The 18,764-nt window shown below is 57.6% G+C and overlaps 3 protein-coding genes across 10 annotated transcripts; 1 reads left to right on the top strand and 2 right to left on the bottom strand.

Moving 5' to 3' along the window:
- The first annotated feature begins 1,199 nt into the window (after positions 1–1,199).
- ANTKMT (adenine nucleotide translocase lysine methyltransferase) lies at positions 1,200–3,114 on the top strand. Of its 2 annotated transcripts, XM_084881248.1 has the most exons (5): positions 1,203–1,845; positions 2,149–2,253; positions 2,336–2,476; positions 2,675–2,725; positions 2,853–3,114. In XM_084881248.1, exons 1-5 carry the CDS (start codon positions 1,684–1,686, stop codon positions 3,072–3,074), a joined length of 681 nt encoding a protein of 226 aa, XP_084737374.1. In that variant the 5' UTR covers positions 1,203–1,683; the 3' UTR covers positions 3,075–3,114. The 2 variants fall into 2 exon arrangements, with proteins under 2 accessions (XP_084737375.1, XP_084737374.1); XM_084881249.1 differs by lacking the exon at positions 2,675–2,725 and having other exon boundaries at positions 1,200–1,845.
- CCDC78 (coiled-coil domain containing 78) lies at positions 3,112–9,784 on the bottom strand. 7 transcript variants are annotated; one of them, XM_084881209.1, is made up of 13 exons: positions 8,815–9,784; positions 6,418–6,537; positions 6,245–6,331; positions 5,886–5,999; positions 5,508–5,575; positions 5,325–5,403; positions 5,095–5,220; positions 4,710–4,897; positions 4,466–4,646; positions 4,258–4,301; positions 3,620–3,686; positions 3,439–3,539; positions 3,112–3,339 (listed from the first exon to the last, which is right to left on the bottom strand). In XM_084881209.1, the coding sequence occupies exons 1-13, from the start codon at positions 9,292–9,294 to the stop codon at positions 3,228–3,230; spliced, it is 1,767 nt and encodes a 588-aa protein (XP_084737335.1). In that variant the 5' UTR covers positions 9,295–9,784; the 3' UTR covers positions 3,112–3,227. The 7 variants fall into 7 exon arrangements, with proteins under 7 accessions (XP_084737335.1, XP_084737337.1, XP_084737340.1 ...); XM_084881211.1 differs by lacking the exon at positions 8,815–9,784 and adding an exon at positions 6,742–7,315; XM_084881214.1 differs by lacking the exon at positions 8,815–9,784 and adding an exon at positions 6,742–7,315 and having other exon boundaries at positions 4,466–4,627.
- Positions 9,785–9,977: 193 nt separating this feature from the next.
- On the bottom strand, positions 9,978–18,660 carry CIAO3 (cytosolic iron-sulfur assembly component 3). The gene is made up of 11 exons (XM_084881223.1): positions 18,508–18,660; positions 17,219–17,314; positions 15,362–15,505; positions 14,911–15,043; positions 13,989–14,123; positions 13,563–13,681; positions 13,226–13,355; positions 12,047–12,119; positions 11,499–11,636; positions 10,828–10,985; positions 9,978–10,715 (listed from the first exon to the last, which is right to left on the bottom strand). Exons 1-11 carry the CDS (start codon positions 18,580–18,582, stop codon positions 10,477–10,479), a joined length of 1,440 nt encoding a protein of 479 aa, XP_084737349.1. The 5' UTR covers positions 18,583–18,660; the 3' UTR covers positions 9,978–10,476.
- Between the last annotated feature and the right edge of the window lie 104 nt (positions 18,661–18,764).

Below are 18,764 nucleotides of genomic sequence, written 5' to 3'. Positions count from 1 at the left end.
ACACACACCAAAATTGGAAGGATACAGAGAAGATTGGCATGGCCCTTGCACAAGGATGAAACGCAAATTTGTGAAAAAAATCATAAAAAAATAGCATGCCCAGCACAATATTTACCATTTATATGAGGACAATCAGCTCTAGCCAGTTTGGAGTATCTGGTACACTGAAAGGTCATGGGTTCAATTCCCAGTCAGGGCACATACCTAGGTTGTGGGTTCTGGTCCCCAGTTGGGGTGTATAAGAGGCAACCAATCTTTGTTTCTCTCTCACATCCATGTTTTTCCATTTCCTTTCCCCTCTCTCTAAAAGCAATGAACATACCCTTGGGTGAGGATTGAAAAAAAAAAGAAAATTATTTAAATAAGAACGAGGAATTTCCTGTAAGTTGTCATGGGGAGTCAAAGATGATCTGTCAGCATCAAGCAGTCCTGCGGTTTGTCAGTGAAGGGGGATAATAGCCAGGTCAGTTTCATCGGTGAGACAGCCAGCAGGAAAGTATTGCGTGTGATGAGAATGCAGGACTTTAATGGCTTGGGTACCAGATGATGGGGGTGTGGGAATCCCATGATGATTTCTTCATTTTAACTAAAAGGACAGGGGCTCTGAGGCAAGAGGAGTTACCCTTGTGCCACCAGGTCTAGCTGTTGGCTGTGGAGTCCTTTGTGGTGATGGCGATCTCCATGGTTTAAGCCATCAATTATCAACCTTTTTCACTCATGACACAAACTAATTACTAAAATTCTGGGACTCACCAAAAATATATTTTTCGACGATCTGATGAAAAAGAGGTATAATTTTGATCCATTCACAACAGACGGTTTATTGTTGGGTTGGTTTGTCATTTATTAAAATGCATTTAAAAATATATATTTTATTGATTTTTTACAGAGAGGAAGAGAGAGGGATAGAGAGTTAGAAACGTCCATGAGAGAGAAACATCCATTAGCTGCCTCTTGCACACCCCCCACTGGGGATGTGCCTGCAACCAAGGTACATACCCTTGACCGGAATCGAATCTGGGACCTTTCAGTCCGCAGGCTGACACTCTATCCACTGAGCCAAACCGGTTTTGGCTAAAATGCATTTTTATTGATTTCAGAGAGAGGAATGGAGAGGGAGAGAAATATCAATGATGGAAGAGAATCATTGATCCGCTTCCTCCTGCACGCTTACTCCCCCCACCCCCCTTTTCCCGGGGATCCAGCCGGCAACCTGGGCATGTGCCCTGATTGGGAATCAAAGCCCCATACAACCGAGCCACACAAGGCTGGGCTGGTTTGTCATTCTTTTTTTCTTTTTCTTTCTTTTTTTTTTTTAGAGAGAAAGGGAAGGACCCCGTTTATTAAGACTAGTGGACTCCGGGAATAATTGCCAAATCACAGTGGTTTGTCATTCTTAAAATGTGACAGTCAAGGGAAACGAGGTCAAGGTCCCTGACTAAGACGGTCCTGCCTGTTTTAAACATTCTCGCGGCACACCAGTTGGAAATCGCTGCTTTTAGGGTGAGCGCCACAGAGGGACCCTGGGTCCCGGCAGAGCAGAACGCGAGAGGACAAGCCGCGAGTCCGGTCGGTCCCTTCCGGCGTCACCCTCCGTCCGGCCACTTCCGGCGTCGCCTCGGGCCGGTGCGATGGTGTCGGACCTGCGAAGGGCACCTCTTCTGAGCAGCGAGTCCCACCGCCATGGAGCCGGACGACCCGGCAGAGGCGCTGACGGAGCTGCGGGAGCGGGGGCTGGGCTGGTTTGAGCTGCTGCAGGCGGCGGCGGGCTCGGGCCTGGCGGTCTACGCCGTGTGGGCGCTGCTACTGCAGCCGGGCTTCCGCCGGGTGCCACTGCGGCTGCAGGTGAGGGGCGGGGCCTGCGGAGGGGCGGGGCTATGACCGGGGCGGGGCCAGGGATGAGGGCGGGGCCTGGATCGAGGCGCCGAGCCCAGTTATGGTGAATGAAGCCCAGTGGGTGCTGCATAAGGGCCAGCGGGGCTGTGGTTGGGACCTGTGTCGGGTAAGGCAGGACAGCTCACCCTGAGAAAGAAGCTCAGGAGCAGGCTTGCCCCAGTACCGGTATGATTTCGATTTGGGGACCAGGCGTGTGGAGAGCCTGAGTGGCCAGGGACTCGAGCCCTCCCAGCCACTTGTCTCCTTGCCCAGGTGCCCTATGCTGGAGCGAGTGCGCGGCAGGTGGAGAACGTGTTGTCGCTGCTGCGGGGCCGTTCGGGAAAGCTGGTGGACCTGGGCTCTGGCGATGGCCGGATTGTAAGCAGTGTGGGGGGCGGGACAGGGCCACCCTCACTGCTCTCTCCCAGCCTGCTGGTTCTGAGGCTGTTGGTGCGCACAGGTGCTGGCTGCCCACAGATGCGGTCTCCGCCCAGCTGTGGGCTATGAGCTGAACCCCTGGCTGGTGGGGCTGGCAAGGTTGTATGCCTGGAAGGCAGGCTGTGCCGGTAGTGTCCGCTACCACCGGGAGGATCTCTGGAAGGTAACCTGGGGAGTCCTGGACTCCTTCAGACCCCACACCTGACCTCCACGCTTCCGTTCTGGCTTGGCTACCTTGCTGACAGCCCCAGGCGTCCCTGCCTCCTGGGCATGCTGGGGCTTGCACTCAGAAGTCGAGGTAACCCCACGCCCACTAGACCGCTGGAGTTCCATTCCCTACTGGGGTGACCTCTTCCTGCAGGTGAGCCTGAGGGACTGCTACAATGTGTCTGTGTTCCTGGCGCCCAGCGTGGTAGGTCTAGGGTTTGCTAGCCCCAGGGGAGGCCCAGGCCACCAGTGTATGTGCTGGGCCTGGAGGAGCTGGGCAGGGGCACTTGTGTTCCGCCCTGCCCACCCCACTCTCCCGCTCTCTCCCACAGCTCCCACTGCTGGAGGGAAAGCTGCAGGCAGAACTACCGGAGGGGGCCCGCGTGGTGTCGGGGCGCTTCCCCCTGCCCACCTGGCAGCCTGTGGCTGTGGTGGGTGAGGGCCTGGACCGTGTCTGGGCCTATGACTTCCTCGGTGGTGGGCCAGGTGGGCAGGCTGCCCCAGCACCCAGTTCTGCCTCGGGCCCTAGGGCCCCTGATTCTCAGGCTGGCTGACCGTTGCATTGTGGACACAATAAAGACTCAGTGGGCTCCACTCTGACTCTTGTTGTGTGGAGGGTTGGGTTCAATGACATCCCGAGGCGGGTCTGTGGGGAGGGCGCCCTGCTGGCCGGGAAGAGCTGTGCTCCGAGCTTATCTGACGACTGGTTAGCGGCTGCGGGTCCTTGGGCGCTGAGGCTTGGGTGGAGGTGCGGCCCTCACTTTCTGTGGGTCTCCTGGACCCACCAGCTTCCTCAGCCTCAGGATCTCCTGCTTGTACCTGCTCGGAGGGGCCAGCCTTAGTGATCCGCCAGGCCGTGGACAAGCCCTGCCTCTGGCGTTTGAGATCCCCACCCACCCCGCTTTTCTGAAAGCTCACCGGCCCAAGTGCTGGTCCACGTACTCCTGAAGCTCAGAGAGCTGGGCCTCAGCCTTCGTGGCCCTGACCAGCAGCTCTGCCCGCTCGCGTTCCAGCTTTGCCTGGCATCGGAGGGGCATATGCCATGAGCCAGACAGAGTAGGAGGACGGAATCTCTGGCCACGCCTTGCCCCCTCACTACCTGGGTGTCATGATAGAAGTCCCGGAGTTTCTGCTGGATCTGGGCCCAGGATTCAGCTTCCAGATTTCTGTGAGAGAAGTGGGGTGGACATGAGGGAGCTGACCAGTGGCACTGCTCAAGTCGGGACACCTAAATACTTTAGGTGGTGGCTGGGGGCAAGTTCAGGACAGCAAGGTCCCCCCCACTGTGGGAGCCATCTGTGCATGGGGGAAAGTGACCCCAGTGTCTGTAAGGGTGCTGATGGGGGCCTCCCCCTAGGCTGGGGGTTTGCTTCCCCAAACCCTGCGAGGTGGGCCTGCACAACCCCTGCTCATTGCAGTTGGAAGCATGGGGGCCCAGAGGCAAGGCTGTGCGGGGCACTGGGAACCTGCTCCTGTCCTGCCCCTTGGCTCAGCTGAAGCATCTTCTCCTGGGCTCCCCTAACCTCCCACTGAGGACAGCCCTTCTCCCGTCAGGGCCCTCTTCCCCCGGGCACTGGCTTTTCTGAGATCATTAGTGTCTCCCATGCAGACCTGAGGGAGGGCACAGACCCACCACTTTCCCTGCTGCAACCAGAACCCCGCCCAGCGGTTAGGACTTGTTAGAATAAATGAATGACCCCCTTGCAGGCCCCCCAGCATCCCCATCAGGGCACTCACGGTAGCTCTGAGGCGCTCTCCGGGGAGGCTTCGGCAGGCCTCTTCTGTGGGAAAAGGAACAAGGCGCTGAGCCCTCTGAATCTGGCAGCTGAACAAGGCGGCTGCCCAGACGCCCTGGAGTGGGGCCCAGCAGAGTCTGGGGTGGGCTGCTGGGTGAGTTCGGGGCTCTGTGCCCCCAGGCCAGCGTGGAGCAGCAGTGAGGGGTCACCTGGACTTGCAGCTTCTGCAGCTGTGTCTCCAGCCTCGCCTGGTCCTCCCGAAGGTGGCCACGTTCGGTGACCAGGCGCAGAGGCGGTGGCTCCAGGTTGGAGGTGGCTTCATCAGAGGTGGCCTTGGGTTTCCCAGGTGTCCCTTTGGGCTCCGCCAGCACCTGCTGCACACTGAACCACCTGGGGGGGGGGGTCATGTAGAGCCACCCCACCCCAGATGCCCGTCTCAGGAGAAGGGCCTACCTGTGGGCACCTAGCAGTTCCTCGTGTCTTTGGCTCAGGTCTGCCAGGCGCTTACGGTAGACCCGAGCAGCTCGGGCCAGCTGTTGCTCACGGCTGTGGTGTGCTGCTCGGATGTCCCCCAGGGTGGTCTCCAGGAATGTCCGCAGGGCTTCGGCTGTAGGTGCCTGGCTTGTGCCATCTGCATATTCCTGGAGGAGATGGGTGCAGCCTGAGCTTGGTAGGGCCCACACCCCTCCCCACAACTCCTGTGTAGAGCAGGTTCTGCGGTGCAGTAGGTGAGGCCCAGAGGGTCCCTGCAACAGGTCAGCAAATCCAGGCCAGGCGTGGGCTCCCCAGGACCCGGGGGCCTCTCACCCACAACAGCACCACCCTGCCCAGGGCTCACCACCAGGGCTCGGGAGTAGCGCTGTAGCCGAATGCTGTACTCCTCATTCATCTTCTTGAGTTTCAACTGCAACCTGGCATTCTCAGCCTCAGCCTGGCGGAGCTGGCCCTGGCAGGTGGACAACACCTAGGGGTGGAGGCAGCCTTGAGCCTGTGCCCCATGAGGTGGTCCTTTACAAGGCTTATAGGACCCCTGTCCCCCAGATCTCAAAGTGGGCATAACGGCCTCACCACAGCTTGTGCAGCCAGTTGCTGCCCAGCCATCCTGGCCTCCTCTTGGGCTCCCTGCAGCTGCTGGCCCAGGGCTGCCCTGCAGACATGGGTGTGAGGCTCAGTGAGGCCCGGGATAGGGACTCTCTCCGCCCCTTTGGAACAGCTGCTCCGGGCACTGTGCCAGGTGAGGCAGCCACTCACACACGCATCTCCAGTGCTTGCTGGCCGGCCCTGTGCTGTTCCAGTGTCCACTTCATTTCTCCCTGTAGCTGTGGAGTACACAGGGCTGGTTGGATGAGAACCCAAGCTCTGGCTCCCCTGCACCGCCCCACCTCAACCCTGGGCTGGGAGGAACGCGAGCAGGCGCCGGGCTAGGTGACTGCCCACGAACGCCATTTCCCAGCTTCTGCAGTTCGTTCTCGGGAGTCTGGAGACCTTGGGCTGTGCCTGTGCAGGAGAGTAGGTGCCAGCCTCACTGCACCCCTGCTGCACCCCCTACTTGGCTCCCACCAGTCAGGCCCTTCATGTGCTCATGGTGACCTGAAGAGTGTGATGGTTGCAGGGTTCCTGACCCCTGACCTTTTGCTCAAGCTCCTGTGCAAATGCCTGGAGGTGCCCTGGGTCAGGCTTTGCTGCGGCTGCGCGATCTCCCTGCAGCTCCAGCTCCAGCACCCGGTTCTCCAGCCGCAGGACCTGTGGGGTGAGCAGGGTGGGCAGGTGCACCTGCCTTCTGGGCCAGATCAACACCCAGCTGGGCACACATGGACGGACACACAGCGCGTCCGGGACACTCAGGGACTCTGATACTCTGTGAGAACCCTGTCACCTGTCAGGAGGGGCACACCTACAAACCCCTTTTCCCCCCAGTAGCACTGGTCCTAGGTATGCATTCCGCCAAGGACTCGGGCTGGTATATGTGGGCACACATCAGCGCCCACCTCACTCTTCAGCTCAAAGATTTCAGTCTCATGCTGCTCCCGCAGACGAAGGGTTGTGATCTGCAGGTCGACCAGCTCCTTGGAGATCTGTGGGTGGCCGGGGTGAGAGGTGGTACCTGTGGGATCCTGTGGGTACCCCTCCCCCCCCAGTTCCTCAGAGCCCCTATACTCACTTGCAGCCGTTGCTCCTCACTCAGTTCTAGTTCTGAGGGAAGCTCTGTCTTAAGGCTGGTGACCCAGGCTGGGGCGTCCGTGGGGACTTTTGGTGGCGAATCCTCAGTCAGTGGTAGAACCTGGGGAAGAACCACCACCCATCCCACAGGTGGGTCTCAGGCCTAGTCTGTGGCCCCCCCACACCCACATCTACCCCCACATACCCAGCCTAGCTGATGGGGAAGCCAGGGCCGTGCTAAGGATCAGGCCCAGGACATGCTCCTGAGGGGGCAGGGAGGATCCCAACCCCAAGGTAGAAGCAGCAGCACCCTGGGAAGACTCACATTCTTAATGGCCTGAGATGGGGCCCCTGGCCTGGGGCCTGCGGCTGCTGCTCGCTCCATAGTCAAAAGGAACGCTGGCTGCCCCTAGCCCAGTGCAGCTTCATTTACTGGCCTGCTGTTGACACTAGGCTTGTGTTGCTAAGGCCTCTGTTGGTCCCCGGAGTCTCCCGCCTCCCCGCCCTCTCCCCCACTAAAGGGCGCACAGCAGTTCAGTGGCTGGGGAGGTGCGGAGAACTCAGCTCCTTCATATATTGCGTGCCGTTTTTTTCTCTGGCTTTAGTTGCCTCAGCTGGGAAATGCAGACCTGCACCCCAGCATTTTCCGGGGTGTGGATGGAACCAGGAGTGCTTACAAGCATTGTCTGGACAGGTGTGAGGCAGCGGGCACTGCTGTAGGAGGTGCCCTGCCCTACCCTATGGTTCACTCCCATTAGAAGCCTTCGTTGTGGCTCCCAGTGGTGGCTGAGCGCTGAGACTGCAGATCCCCACACTCCCCAGCCTGAGGGAAGGGGGCGCAGATGTCTTGATTAGGGGCGGGGAGATCATGAAGGCTCTGTCCAGCGCACGCGCGCGCCCGGTGCGGGGGTTTGGGGCCCTCCATACGCAGGTTCTGGGCGGGGGAGGGTGGGGGGGTTGGGAGCCATTGGTGGCGGTCAGGCTGAGCGCCGCCCGAAACCGCCTCTGTCGGGTGCCCTTCAGGCCGCGCCTGGGGATGGGGCGGAGCCTGGGCGAGGGCGGGGCTGAGAAACCGCGCTGGGGGCGTGGCTCAGGGGGGCGCGGCCTGCAGCGAGCGGTGGTTTGGCTGGAACTGGCGTCCGCGGCAGCCGGTCACCTTGAGCCTGAAGCGAGGGATTCCATCCGGGCCCTCCGGGTAGTCCCTGGAGCAGGGAGCAGAGCTCCTTGTGTGGCTCCCAGTGTGTGCGTGGAGCTGACCCCTCCCGTCTACAGCGCGGCATACAGTCCAGAGAGGGAAGCCCTACTGTGAGGAGGGAGCTCAGAACGCTGGGAGCCTGCTTTGCAGGGGGCACGGAGGGACTGAGCTCTGAAATCCCAAAGGTCAGGGGCTGAGGACAACTACGTGATCTAGTCATCGAGGAGCACACGCGGAAGACCGTGGCTGTGGCCCTGCTCAACAGGGTGCGGGCAGAATGCGTGCCCAGGTGTCTTGGGGTGCGACTGACCAGCCCTCCTTCAAAGAGGCGCCCCACCACCCTGGTTGGAGCAGATCCTTCTTCTGCTCTCTCATCCCTGGTGGTTTGGCATTTAAGGTTCCTTAATTGTATCTTGGGTCTCCCCTGGGGTTAGGACCACCCCTGCCTCTTTTCCCTTCTTCTGGTGCCTAACTGTTCCATACACTCCGGGAGCTCAGTAATTGCTGGATCTCCCCCACCCCCACCTGCAAAGGCCTGCCTGGGGGCGGGCACCTGGAGCATTGGCAACTCCCTAACTCCCATCCTTTCACCTGCTGGAGATCAGGGGCCGTGAGGGTGTATCACTGACCACTGTACTGACCATCCTCCACCAATTAGTGTGGTGGGGGCCGGCAGAGGCTTAAGGGCATTGGCCACCACCCCTGTGATCCAGCTCCCGCCTGTCTGCAGGAGCCATGCTGGCATATCAGTGGCCCATGCTGGTGGTACTGAGTGACAATGAGCACCATTTGTGTGCTGACCCACAGACAGGCGCATAGCAAAAAGCTTCTGGTGAGCATGCGCCTGGGCTGCCCATCTCACCCAGCTGGTCCTCTGCAGCAGTTTGGGGCCATCCATGTGTGCTGCCTCTTGAGGCCCAGCTGACCTCCAGCCATCTGACCTACTTCCTGCGGGAAGATGAGTGTCCCAATCTGACTGCGGTGTGCTCCAGTACAGCTGCCCTGCACCCCCACCTTCTCTGACCTGCCTCCACCTCAGGGAACCTGCTGTCTGTGGCTAGCTGCAGGTGGCACCTGGAGAGCACAGCTCAGATGTACTGGAAACTGGTGGAGACCTTGGGCACACACTCCCTGACAGCGAACTGTCCCTTCCCCTTCCTTGGGGTCCAGCCCCCCTGCACAAACCACAGGCTGTGCACATACCTTGTGCCAGGGTGCTGAATGAGTACTTGCTCGCCAGAACAGGACAGGCTGGGTGTGGTGGGTGCTTGGGTCTGGGGAGGGGCCTGGCCAGGCCAGCCAGGCTGAGTGCCTCCCCCTTCTCTGCTTGTGGCAGTGCTGTGTACAAGTGCCTCCTTTCACGGACGTCCTGTGCTCTCCGCAGGGGCTGCACTTCAGAGCAGGCTGACTCAGGGCCAACCCCGTTCGTGGGGCCTCCCTGGTCATTTGGGAGGAGTCCAGGGACCGGTTGTTACCGGGCTGACTGGCACTGGGAGAAGCTGCTGGAGAAGTCTTCTTCCAGCACGTGCCCAGCAGTTCCCCCATGCTACCCCGTTCCTGCCAAGAGGAGCCTTTGCTCACGTTGTCTGGGAAAGTGGTGCTGGAGGCACTCTGCAGGGAGGGGGCAGCTTTGAGTGGGCGGGAAGCTGAGCCATTGTGACCACAGTTCCAGGCGCTTCTCATGCTGCAGTGGGGGTTCCTGATCGTTTTTCTTTTTTTAAATGGAATGCTTCTTGAATTTGTGTGTCATTTGCGCAGGGGCCATGCTGATCTCTGTACTGTTCCAGTTTTAAGGTATGTGCTGCCAAAGAGAGCATTCCCCATCACACTTTAACCAGAGTCCAGCATGGACCTGCTGTGGTCAGGCAGCATGTCCAGGCCCCACCCAACGGGTGCCTAGCCTTGGAGAGTGGGAACTCTGGTGCTTCCTGGTGGTGGACATGTGGGCCCCTCTCTGGGGTGCACTTGAGCCTGAGATCTGAATGTTTGGGAAAAAGTGTACAAGGCTTTGGAAAAAATTTTTGAAAAAATGTTTTCAATGTTGGCAGCTCTTAGAAGCTGTTTTCAGAGGGAAGTCCTTTATTATAGTGGGGACGGCCTGCAGGCAGAGCCCAGTGTTTTCTCCCTCCCTTCCTTCCCCCTGTAAGGGGGGACCCAGCAGTGGAGAACACAGGTTCCCAGGCCCTAGAGGCCACAGCTTCCCCAGCAGGGGTGTCATGGGCTGGGTGCTGCTCTCCTGCCAGTGTACTTTGCTGCCAAGTGCAATAGGGCCCCGTGCTGGGCTGTAAGCTTAACCTGGGCAGGCCTGGCCCATCCCTACCTGAGCTTCAGGACTTAACTCTAGAAATGGGGGAAAGAAACCTCACTTTTAAAAAAAATATATTTTTATTGACTTCAGAGGAGAGAGAGAGAAATATCGATGAGAATCATTGACTGGCTGCCTCCTGAATGCCCCCTGCTGGGGATCGGTCCTGCATCCTGGGCATGTGCCCTGACCGGAATCAAACCATGATCATTGGTTCATAGGTTGATGCTCAACAGCTGAGCCACATGGGTCAGGTGAAACTCCACTTTTACTCTGCCTTAAGCTCCGCATGGGACTGGCTGAAACCCGCCCACACTTGGCTCACCACACCAGGAAGAGGAGGGCACTGCCGTGGACACGGGCCTGTGGAGGGGTCAGGACCCTACGGAAGCTGGCCTGTGCGGGGGAGTCCAGGCGAGTGCAGGCTGGAAGGCATCTTCACTGGCTGTGGTCCTGAGTCCCACCTCTGTGTGGGTTCCAGTACATCCTCGCAGCTCACCCACCACTTTGGGGGCAAAGCCTTGGGTCCTGAGGTCCTGGCACTGGCTATGATGAGGCCTCTACCACCTGATGCTGAGGCCAGAGCTGGCCTTCTCCACTGCGTGGTAGCTTGTGTGCAACAGGCTGCTGGCACGCTCCGAGCCCTCACCTTGCAGCCAGTGCTCGTACAGCTCCCGGACCCCAGGCACATCCTCTGGTGCCTCCGTCCTGACCATGCTGTACAGCTTCTCAACATGCTGCAGGAGCTCCTTGCTGGGCACCTCGGGGGCCTTGAGCTGGCCTCCGCCGTTCAAGCAACCTGTGGCAGAACAGGATGGCAGGGTGAGGGCATGGCATGGGGGGTGCTCGCACCAGGACTACAGGACCCCACAGAGGGCCCCGCACCATCTGAGAGGGCCTGCTGAGCATACCTGAGGGGCAGGCCATGACCTCCACATAATGATACGGGCAGCGCCCTCGCTTGAGCTTCTGCACCAGGTTCTGGATGTTACGGAAGCCGTAGGCCGCAGCGAAGTGCAGCAGGACTCGGCCTTCACTCTCCAGCGTCACCTCCTGGAAATCCTTGTTCCTGGGGGCAGAGACCACCACACTCACCCTCACCCACAGGCATGACTGGCAACCTTACAGCTCCCGGGGAAGGACAGTGACGGAGAGGGAGGGCAGGAAGCTTAATCCCACGAGTCAGCAGGTGACCCCACCCCAGCCTCGGTTTCCTGATCTGTAGAATGGGAACACCGCTTCCCAAGGATGGCCATGTGGTGAAGTGAGGTCAGACACAATGCCCTACCCGCCTTCTGTGAGATGGGACATTCCAATAGGACATCCTGAGCTGGGTCCACCACCCTGCCATCACTAGCCTCTCGGGTCTCTGACTGCCATGGGGTGGGCAGGACACCGACCTTTACAACAGGAAGATCAAGGCCTGGAGAGTTCTGGCCACTCAGGGAGCCAGAGAAGAGGACCAGCTGCTGTCCAGTGACTCGGGGTCTGTGCCAAACCCAGCTCCCTGTCTTCCACCAAGCCCACCTCAGCAAGGGGGCCCAGGGCCGAGGCTGCCCCAACCTTAGCCCTTCCCACTGACCTCAGGGGTTTGTAGGTGACCTCATCTACGTGGATTCCAAAGAGCTCTTGGGCTGCATGCCGGAACACGTGCTCCAGGTAGCCCCCCGAGCCCCCACCTCGATGGCTGGTGGGCTCCTGCACAGACACGCTGCTGAACCTGGGGGGAGAGTCAGGCTCAGGGGGCAGCAGGGCTCCAGGTGACCTCTGTCTCTCATGGCCGAGGGGGTTTGCTTTCTAGGTGGGAATGAGTCACAGACCCCTGGGGGCTCTGTTGGTGTGTCAGGAGGTGGGAGAACACCGGCCCCCTCCACTGAGTCACCTGGACCTGGTGAGCTCAGGCCTGTATCAAGTTGGTGTCATTTCTGATGACAGCTATCTTTGTGGACACCAAGACAGATCACGGGGCAGGCATGGAACCAATCAGAAGGAAGCTACAGTGGGAAGAGGGACACTGCCCCTTACCACGTGCTTCTGCTGCCTGCCAGGACACCTGGGAGGCCCAATGTCGACAGTGCCCCGACACCGAACGCCTGTTCATCCCTGCCACCCCGGCAGGTAGTGACTTACACACTGTCCAGGGGGGCTGGCTCCAGTTCTGATAGTGAGACCCCTTCTTCTTCCAGCAACTTGGAAACCTCTCCTGCAATGGAACCACAGACAGACAGATGCTCATCAGCTGGGATTTCAGTAAAAACAGAGAATGTCAAAGAACACCCACCTGATCTTCACCCCTGGCAACCCGTAATCTGTCACCGAGGCCTGGATGTCCACCTGCTGGCTTGTGGGTAGAGGACAAACCTGGGCACAAGGTGAAGACCCTCAGGAGGGCCCTGGGACTGCACCACCCTCAGTGACTGGGTGGGGCTCAGAATGCCCCGCTCCCAGGTGCTCAACAGTGTGTGCCATCTGGGCATGTGCTTATGCATGGAGACCTTCCCCTGTTTGAGTTCTCCAACATTAATTTTCTTTTTTAAATTTTAAAAAAAGTATTTGGAGACACTGCGAGTTTGCTCAACTCAGAAATGGAATAATCAGCCGAGACCGGTTTGGCTCAGTGGATAGAGCGTCGGCTTGTGGACTGAAAGGTCCCTGGTTCGATTCCGGTCAAAGGCATGTACCTTGGTTGCGGGCACATCCCCAGTAGGGGGTGTGCAAGAGGCGGCTGATCGATGATTCTCTCACATCGATGTTTCTAACTCTCTATCCCTCACCCTTCCTCTCTGTAAAAAATAAATAAAATATATTTTGGAAAAAAAAAAGAAAGAAAAGAAATGGAATAATCAATGTGAGCCAGAAGGCTGACAAAACTCTTCACCCATCTCCTTGTACAGAATATATATATATTATTTCAGAGAGGAAGGAAGAGAGAGAAACATCAATTAATTGCCTCTTATACACCCCACACTGGGAATCAAGCCTGCAACCCAGGTATGTGCCCTGACTGGGAATCAATTGTCAGGTTCATAGGTTGGCGCTCAAGTGCTGACTGGGTGTACAGACTATTTTAGAGCAGACACTGGCGGTGCTGGGAGACCAGTCTGCTTTAGGTACCTGAGACAGGACAGCTGTAAACACCAACCAGGCTCTGAGGGAGGGCCCTGCCGCATGCTAGGCCCTGAGGTGCTCTGCACACGGGACGACAGCTCTAGCCAGAGCCTGGGGGCAGCCCTAGGCAATGCCAGCCTGTGCCCTGGGCGTGGGGAACCACACCTGGAGGTCAGGGGCTCAGGGTGGCAGGACCCACACCTGTCGTGATGACACAATCCACCTCTCGCGTCTGGTGCTCCTGGCTAAAAAAGTCAGGTCTGGACGCTTCCAGCTTTTTGTCATAGCAGGGCATCACTGTCACGTGGTAGATCTTGTCAGGGGTCACATGCTGTACGGAGAGAAGTGGAAACGTGGTCACTGCCTGACCCCAGCAGCAAAGGGGTCCTATTAGGGTGGAACAGGGAGACCCCGCAGGCATGGCCTGAAGCAGCCAGGGAGTGACCACAAGTCTGTGAGTGGGTCCCTGGACACTGCAGGTCTTAGCTCATCTTTCAAGACCATGCCCCCCACTCACTCAGCGCTGGATGTCCGTTACCTGCTGCTGGGCGAAGAAGTCCTTGACCAGGGAGCCCATGACCTGCTGCGGGGACCTGGCGGTGCTGATGTAGGGGATGATGGCGCTCCCATGGGTCTTCTCGGCATAGCAGATCCAGCCTGAGGCCAATGTGGAACAAAGGGGGGTGGCTCATAGCTCACCTCTCACTGTGGGCTGTGACATGACATTCTGGGGGTGGACCTACTTGTACAAGGAGTGCCGTCCCATTAAAGAACACCCCACTCTATTTCCAGCATCCACGTGATTGCTGTCTTGGGGGAACTGAAGTGACTACACGTGACTCTCAGAGCAGAGCAGCTCCTGCCAAAGAGGCCGTTCTAGGTGACAGAACCTCCCCGCCCCGCCCCTCCCCCCAGCATTCCCACTACCCACATCCGGCTGATCTGGTCAGCAGTGTGAGCCCACCTGGGCAGGCAGAAGCCAGCACGGGCAAGGCCTGCTTGGAGTTGGCCTGTTCTCGGAATCGCTTCACAAACTCCCGCTGGCTCTCCAGGAGGCTGAAGTTCCTCGAGAAGGCGGTATCAAACACGTAGTGCGCCCCTGCAAGGGGAGCACCCATGAGCCCATGAAGGATGCCAAGTGTGGGGTGCTGTTGACCATGCCGCCAGGAGCAGAGGGTCTGCCTCCCACAGCGGCCACAGGAAGCACACAGTTCTAGTGTCACAGGACATGCTGTGCTGTGGACAGCCTGTGCTGCTACCTGGGAAGCTTGTGTTTGACAACTGGCTTCCTTCACCTGCACTTAGCATCCGCCTAGGACAGACATCGGCAAACCGCAGCTCGTGAGCCACATGCAGCTCTTTGGCCCCTTGAGTGTGGCTCTTCCACAAAATACCACAGCCTGGGCAAGCCTATTTTGAAGAAGTGGCATTAGAAAAAGTTTAAGTTTAAAAAATCTGGTTCTCAAAAGAAATTTCAATCATTGTACTGTTGATATTTGGCTCTGTTGACTAATGAGTTTGCCGACCACTGGCCTAGGACATCCATATGCATCAGGCTCTCCCCAACCTCCTACCTGCTCTCGGCATACAAAGAGGTCAGCCATTCTATCTGAGCCAGACCCAGAACAGGTCTGGGAAATATGCCTTGATAATAATATTCAGAAATACAAAGAGTGGGCGAATTTCAGATCTGGCAGAGTGTAGTCAGCATTCAGATGGCTCCCTCTTAAATGGCACCGCTTCCAAACATCAAGCAAAAACTTCAAGTTAAAGTCGAACTCATAATAGCTTCTGATATGTTGAGGTTCAGTGATTTGGAGGCATGAAGAGCCTCCTCTCCATGCCTGCGTTCCAAACAGTAGCACTCACACAGGTTCCTCACCTACCTAGTTTTTTAAAGAATGCAGTTAACTTCTTGGCGGTGTCTGTAGGATTCAACTGGAATCTTGCAGCCAGCGATGCGCTGGACTGGGGTGAGACTGAAATGACAACCAGCTTCTGCTGACCAGGAGCCGCTGTCTGCCAACAAAGGACACACCATTCACGTTACGAATTCTGTACTGATTCCCAGTGTGCCAGAGCTGGCGAGAGGGCTCGGCTCCATCAAGGCATGCCGCTTTTATGTACACAGAACCCAGAGTTCAGGGCCTGACATTTCACTGTGGAAATACTGACAAGTAATTCTTTGAGATCCCACTGAGTAGACTTAAACATGTGGGGTCACTGGAGACGCAGGACAAACAGAACCAGGAGAGGAGCTGTCCTGGACAGCATGAATGAAGGATGCTGGGCTGATGTTGGGTTACAGCAGAGTCTCGAAGACTGTCCACCACTTACCTTATTGGCATCTAGAATCTTCCGCAGCTCCTCATGGCTCTGCTGAGTGATGAGCACGGTCTCTGCTGAGGTGACACAGCCACTGCATGCCAGACAGTCGTCCAGTGAGATTTTGGCCCTTTCCAGCTTCCGTGTCCCTCCGTCCTGGAAGCACAAGAACCGGTAAGCAAACGGCCCCTCAGCACGAGGAAAGAGGGCTCTGGGAAACCCTGATTCTCTTGCTCACAACACTGACAACCAACATGACAGTTAGCTGGCTTTATGTGCCACAAGTTTTTAAAAGTTACTTATGACAGGAGTACTTATACACATTCTAGATTTAAAGAGCACCATCGAATTCTGACTGGTACAAACTCAGCTGGAGCTGGCAACTCTCTACAAGGCCCCTGGAGGGGTTGTTGGTCCCCAGGCTGCATTCATGGGACCATGAGGAAAGGGAAATGCCAAAGGCCAGGCTCTGAAAGAGGAAGAGCATGGCAAGGGAGAGGAAAGGAAGAAGGAAAGTGGGCAGAAGGAGGAGATGGTGGAGCCTGTGCAGTGGGCTATATCTGCCCAGTGCCAGCACCTGGAGTTGAGAAAGACACAATGGACAGCAACAAATCAGACTTGGCCAAGCAGAGAACTTGGCATTCGAGTCCAGTATCAGGCTGAAACTCAGTGACTTTTCTTAGATGCAGATTATTCCAGCTGTGCCCGTCACTCCTTTTGCAAAAGCAGGCATGGTCTGAACCACGGCCAGTGAGCCACAGAGGCCAAGACTGGAACCCTCAGCTGAGTTCACTAGGCCCGTGCTTTGCACAAAGCCACAATCTGAGCTCAGTACGTGTTTTTAGAGTCAGATCCGCCTGAAGGCCCGGGATGCAATGTAGGACCAAGCAGGAGGCGGATGAGCTTCCCAACTTACCTCCGTATCAAGCACCGCTGTTCCAGACAGCAGGACACACTGACACCTCCACCTCAACTGGGCCCCCTCATTCATGGGACCCCTCCGGAGGTGTCTTTTCCCTAAAAAGAACCCAGACCCCTGTGCTGCAATAGGTGGGAGCCCTGATGTGTTCACCCTCCTGCACCAAGTTAATAGCCAGCTTTTCCCCTGTAGAGGCTTGATCCAGTGTCCCCCACCAGGAGTCACCCTGGGGCTCCTCCCCCTGTGTGGAAGGGGTTCCTGGGCCCAGTACACTTGGTGCCTATAGTCCACAGGATGGCACAGAGTTCAATGGCAGAGAGGCGGGGTGGAAATTTTGTTGTTATTGTTAATCCCCACCTGAGGATATTTTCCCCATTCATTTTTAAAGAAAGAGTAGAAGGGAGGAAGAGAAACATCAATGTGACACACTTGAATTGGCTGCCTCTCTCATGTGCCCAGACCCAGGCAGGGGATGAAACCTGCAACCCAGGTCCATCATGTGCCATGTGCCCTTCACCATGAATGAACCTGGGACCCTTCTGAGCCGTCACTCTAACCACTGAGCAACACTAGAGCAGCGGGGTGAATTTTAACAACATTAGATCAGGATTTTGTCATTGTTAATTATACAGGAAGTAGGTACTCACTAAGAGCAAGGGGTCTAAGTAGGAAAATCTTATGCAATCAGAACTCAGAGACAGAGGCAGAGAGAGGGGGAGATGGGAACTACCATCTCTGCAAAAAGAAGCCCCTCTGCAGAACAAAGCAAGCTCCATATTCAGCTTCTATGTCCCCGGCCCCTCCCATTCCTGACCTCTCAGGCTCCCTGACAATCGGTGAGTTTGTTGAACTGAAAAAGGACTGGCAGGAGTGGAAGGTCTCATGGTCACTGCGCTTGTGACTGGGTGGAATGGTGAAACGAGTTTCCGGTCATCCGAGCAGGAACTTACCTGACTCACTTGGAAGTAACTCCCATCATCTTCAATGTGGATCTTGGCCACGCCACTTCCCAGCTTCCTATCGATCTTCATGGGCTTGATGCAGTCCTATACCAGGAAGAGACCCCAAACCAGGCCTGAGCGGGCACATGTTCTAACACCTGCTGGCACTGAGGGTCACTCTGCAGGTCAGTCACTGTAAGGCTGGAGCTAACCACTAGGCCTCATGCTAACCTGTCAGCACACACTGCCAACTTTGACCTTTTACTCTTCTCAGTGTGACCGGGAGGCGTGGCCACCCCCCAGAGAGCCAGTGTTACATTGGCCACTAAGAGGAAGCCTAGGAATTGGCAGGAGTGTTCTCTCTGGCTGTCAACTCCCTATTTAGTATTCTAGAAAAAAGTTCATTTCTCTCCTCACCTTCCGATCTGCCACATTACCACTAGGAGAAGCTCGTTGGCCATGGCCTTCCTAAACATGACCAGCCCCAGGAAGACCAGGCAGGAGGCCTGTCACAGCTCACCCCTGCCTTCCCCTCCTCCTCTTGGGGCTCAACTATGCAAACCCTCCCCCCCTCCAAGTCCTGGGCCCGCAGAGCTGGTGGCAGTTGATAGGCAGGTACACCAGATTGGGACAACACCCCTTTCCAAATGTAGTTGCTGGTTTCCTTTAGGGGCAAGTTCTCTCCTCCTGGAGGGCAATGCCAGTGACCACACACCCTGACATTCACGGACCAGCTCCCCTGCTCTGGCCACGGGGGTGGGATGTCTCACCCCTTTACACAGAAGGAACTGTGGCTCAGAGAAGGTTGGCAGGGTCTTCCCAAGCCCAATCCTGAGCCCATCCCTCCCCAGCTGGGTGCCTGGCGGCTGAAATTTCGCCGTATACCCATCTGCGAAGCTCCGAGTGCAGCTTCTATGTCCCCGGCCCCGCCCATCCCTGTTCTCTCAGGCTCCCTGACAGTCAGTGAATGTGGACCGTGGGAAAGGACTGCAGGATGTGGAAGGACTGGCTGGCCCCGCACACCCCTAACACGTCACCCTGAGGGCACCATGATAACGGGCTCCTACTTGTCTCCGGGCGGTGCGGGGCGGCGAGCCCGCGTCCCCCAAGTCCGCGGACCTGGCCCAGGGGGCATAGTAATCCGGTGCGGGCACCGCCCTCCCTGGCTTCGGTTTCCCCCAGGGGTAGGAAGCTGGCCGGAGGCCCGATCCCAGTATTCAGGGGAGAAACCGACGGGAGACAGGCCGTCCCCCCCCCTCCTCGCCGTGTACGGCCTCCGCCCGCCCGGGCCGACCCACCTGAGACGGCCCTATGAAGTCGTCTAAGTCCGTCAGCTGCAGCGCCCCGCTGAAGGGCGACGCCATGGCGGCCATACTGCCGTCCGGCGCTGCGCGCAGGCGTCACCAACGGCGCGAAACGGCGCGAAACGACGGGGTGGTTCCGCCACGCTGCCGGAAATCAATCAACGAGGCGCGTGCGCGTCTGGCCCTGCGCACGGACGCCTGGATGGCGCGCGCCCCCTGCCGGCGGACCAAGGCCCCGGAGGAGCCACCTT

The sequence above is a fragment of the Pipistrellus hanaki genome, assembly GCF_964339955.1.
Source record: "Pipistrellus hanaki genome assembly, chromosome: 4".
Lineage (NCBI taxonomy): Eukaryota > Metazoa > Chordata > Mammalia > Chiroptera > Vespertilionidae > Pipistrellus > Pipistrellus hanaki.
This window is presented reverse-complemented; position numbering and strand designations above follow the sequence as displayed.

Excerpts from the sequence above, each read along its gene's own strand:
- ANTKMT (XM_084881248.1), top strand. The coding sequence starts at position 1,684 with ATGGAGCCGGACGACCCGGCAGAGGCGCTGACGGAGCTGCGGGAGCGG. Across the intron at positions 2,477-2,674 it reads ACCGGGAGGATCTCTGGAAG|GTGAGCCTGAGGGACTGCTA; the intron begins GTAACCTGGGGA and ends CTCTTCCTGCAG. Across the intron at positions 2,726-2,852 it reads TGTTCCTGGCGCCCAGCGTG|CTCCCACTGCTGGAGGGAAA; the intron begins GTAGGTCTAGGG and ends TCTCTCCCACAG.
- CIAO3 (XM_084881223.1), bottom strand. The coding sequence starts at position 18,582 with ATGGCCGCCATGGCGTCGCCCTTCAGCGGGGCGCTGCAGCTGACGGAC. Across the intron at positions 15,044-15,361 it reads AGATTCTAGATGCCAATAAG|ACAGCGGCTCCTGGTCAGCA; the intron begins GTAAGTGGTGGA and ends CTTTGTTGGCAG. Across the intron at positions 14,124-14,910 it reads TGCATTCTTTAAAAAACTAG|GGGCGCACTACGTGTTTGAT; the intron begins GTAGGTGAGGAA and ends CTCCCCTTGCAG.
- CCDC78 (XM_084881209.1), bottom strand. The coding sequence starts at position 9,294 with ATGAGAAGCGCCTGGAACTGTGGTCACAATGGCTCAGCTTCCCGCCCA. Across the intron at positions 5,404-5,507 it reads CAAGCACTGGAGATGCGTGT|GGCAGCCCTGGGCCAGCAGC; the intron begins GTGAGTGGCTGC and ends CCATGTCTGCAG. Across the intron at positions 4,302-4,465 it reads TGCAGAAGCTGCAAGTCCAG|AAGAGGCCTGCCGAAGCCTC; the intron begins GTGACCCCTCAC and ends CTTTTCCCACAG.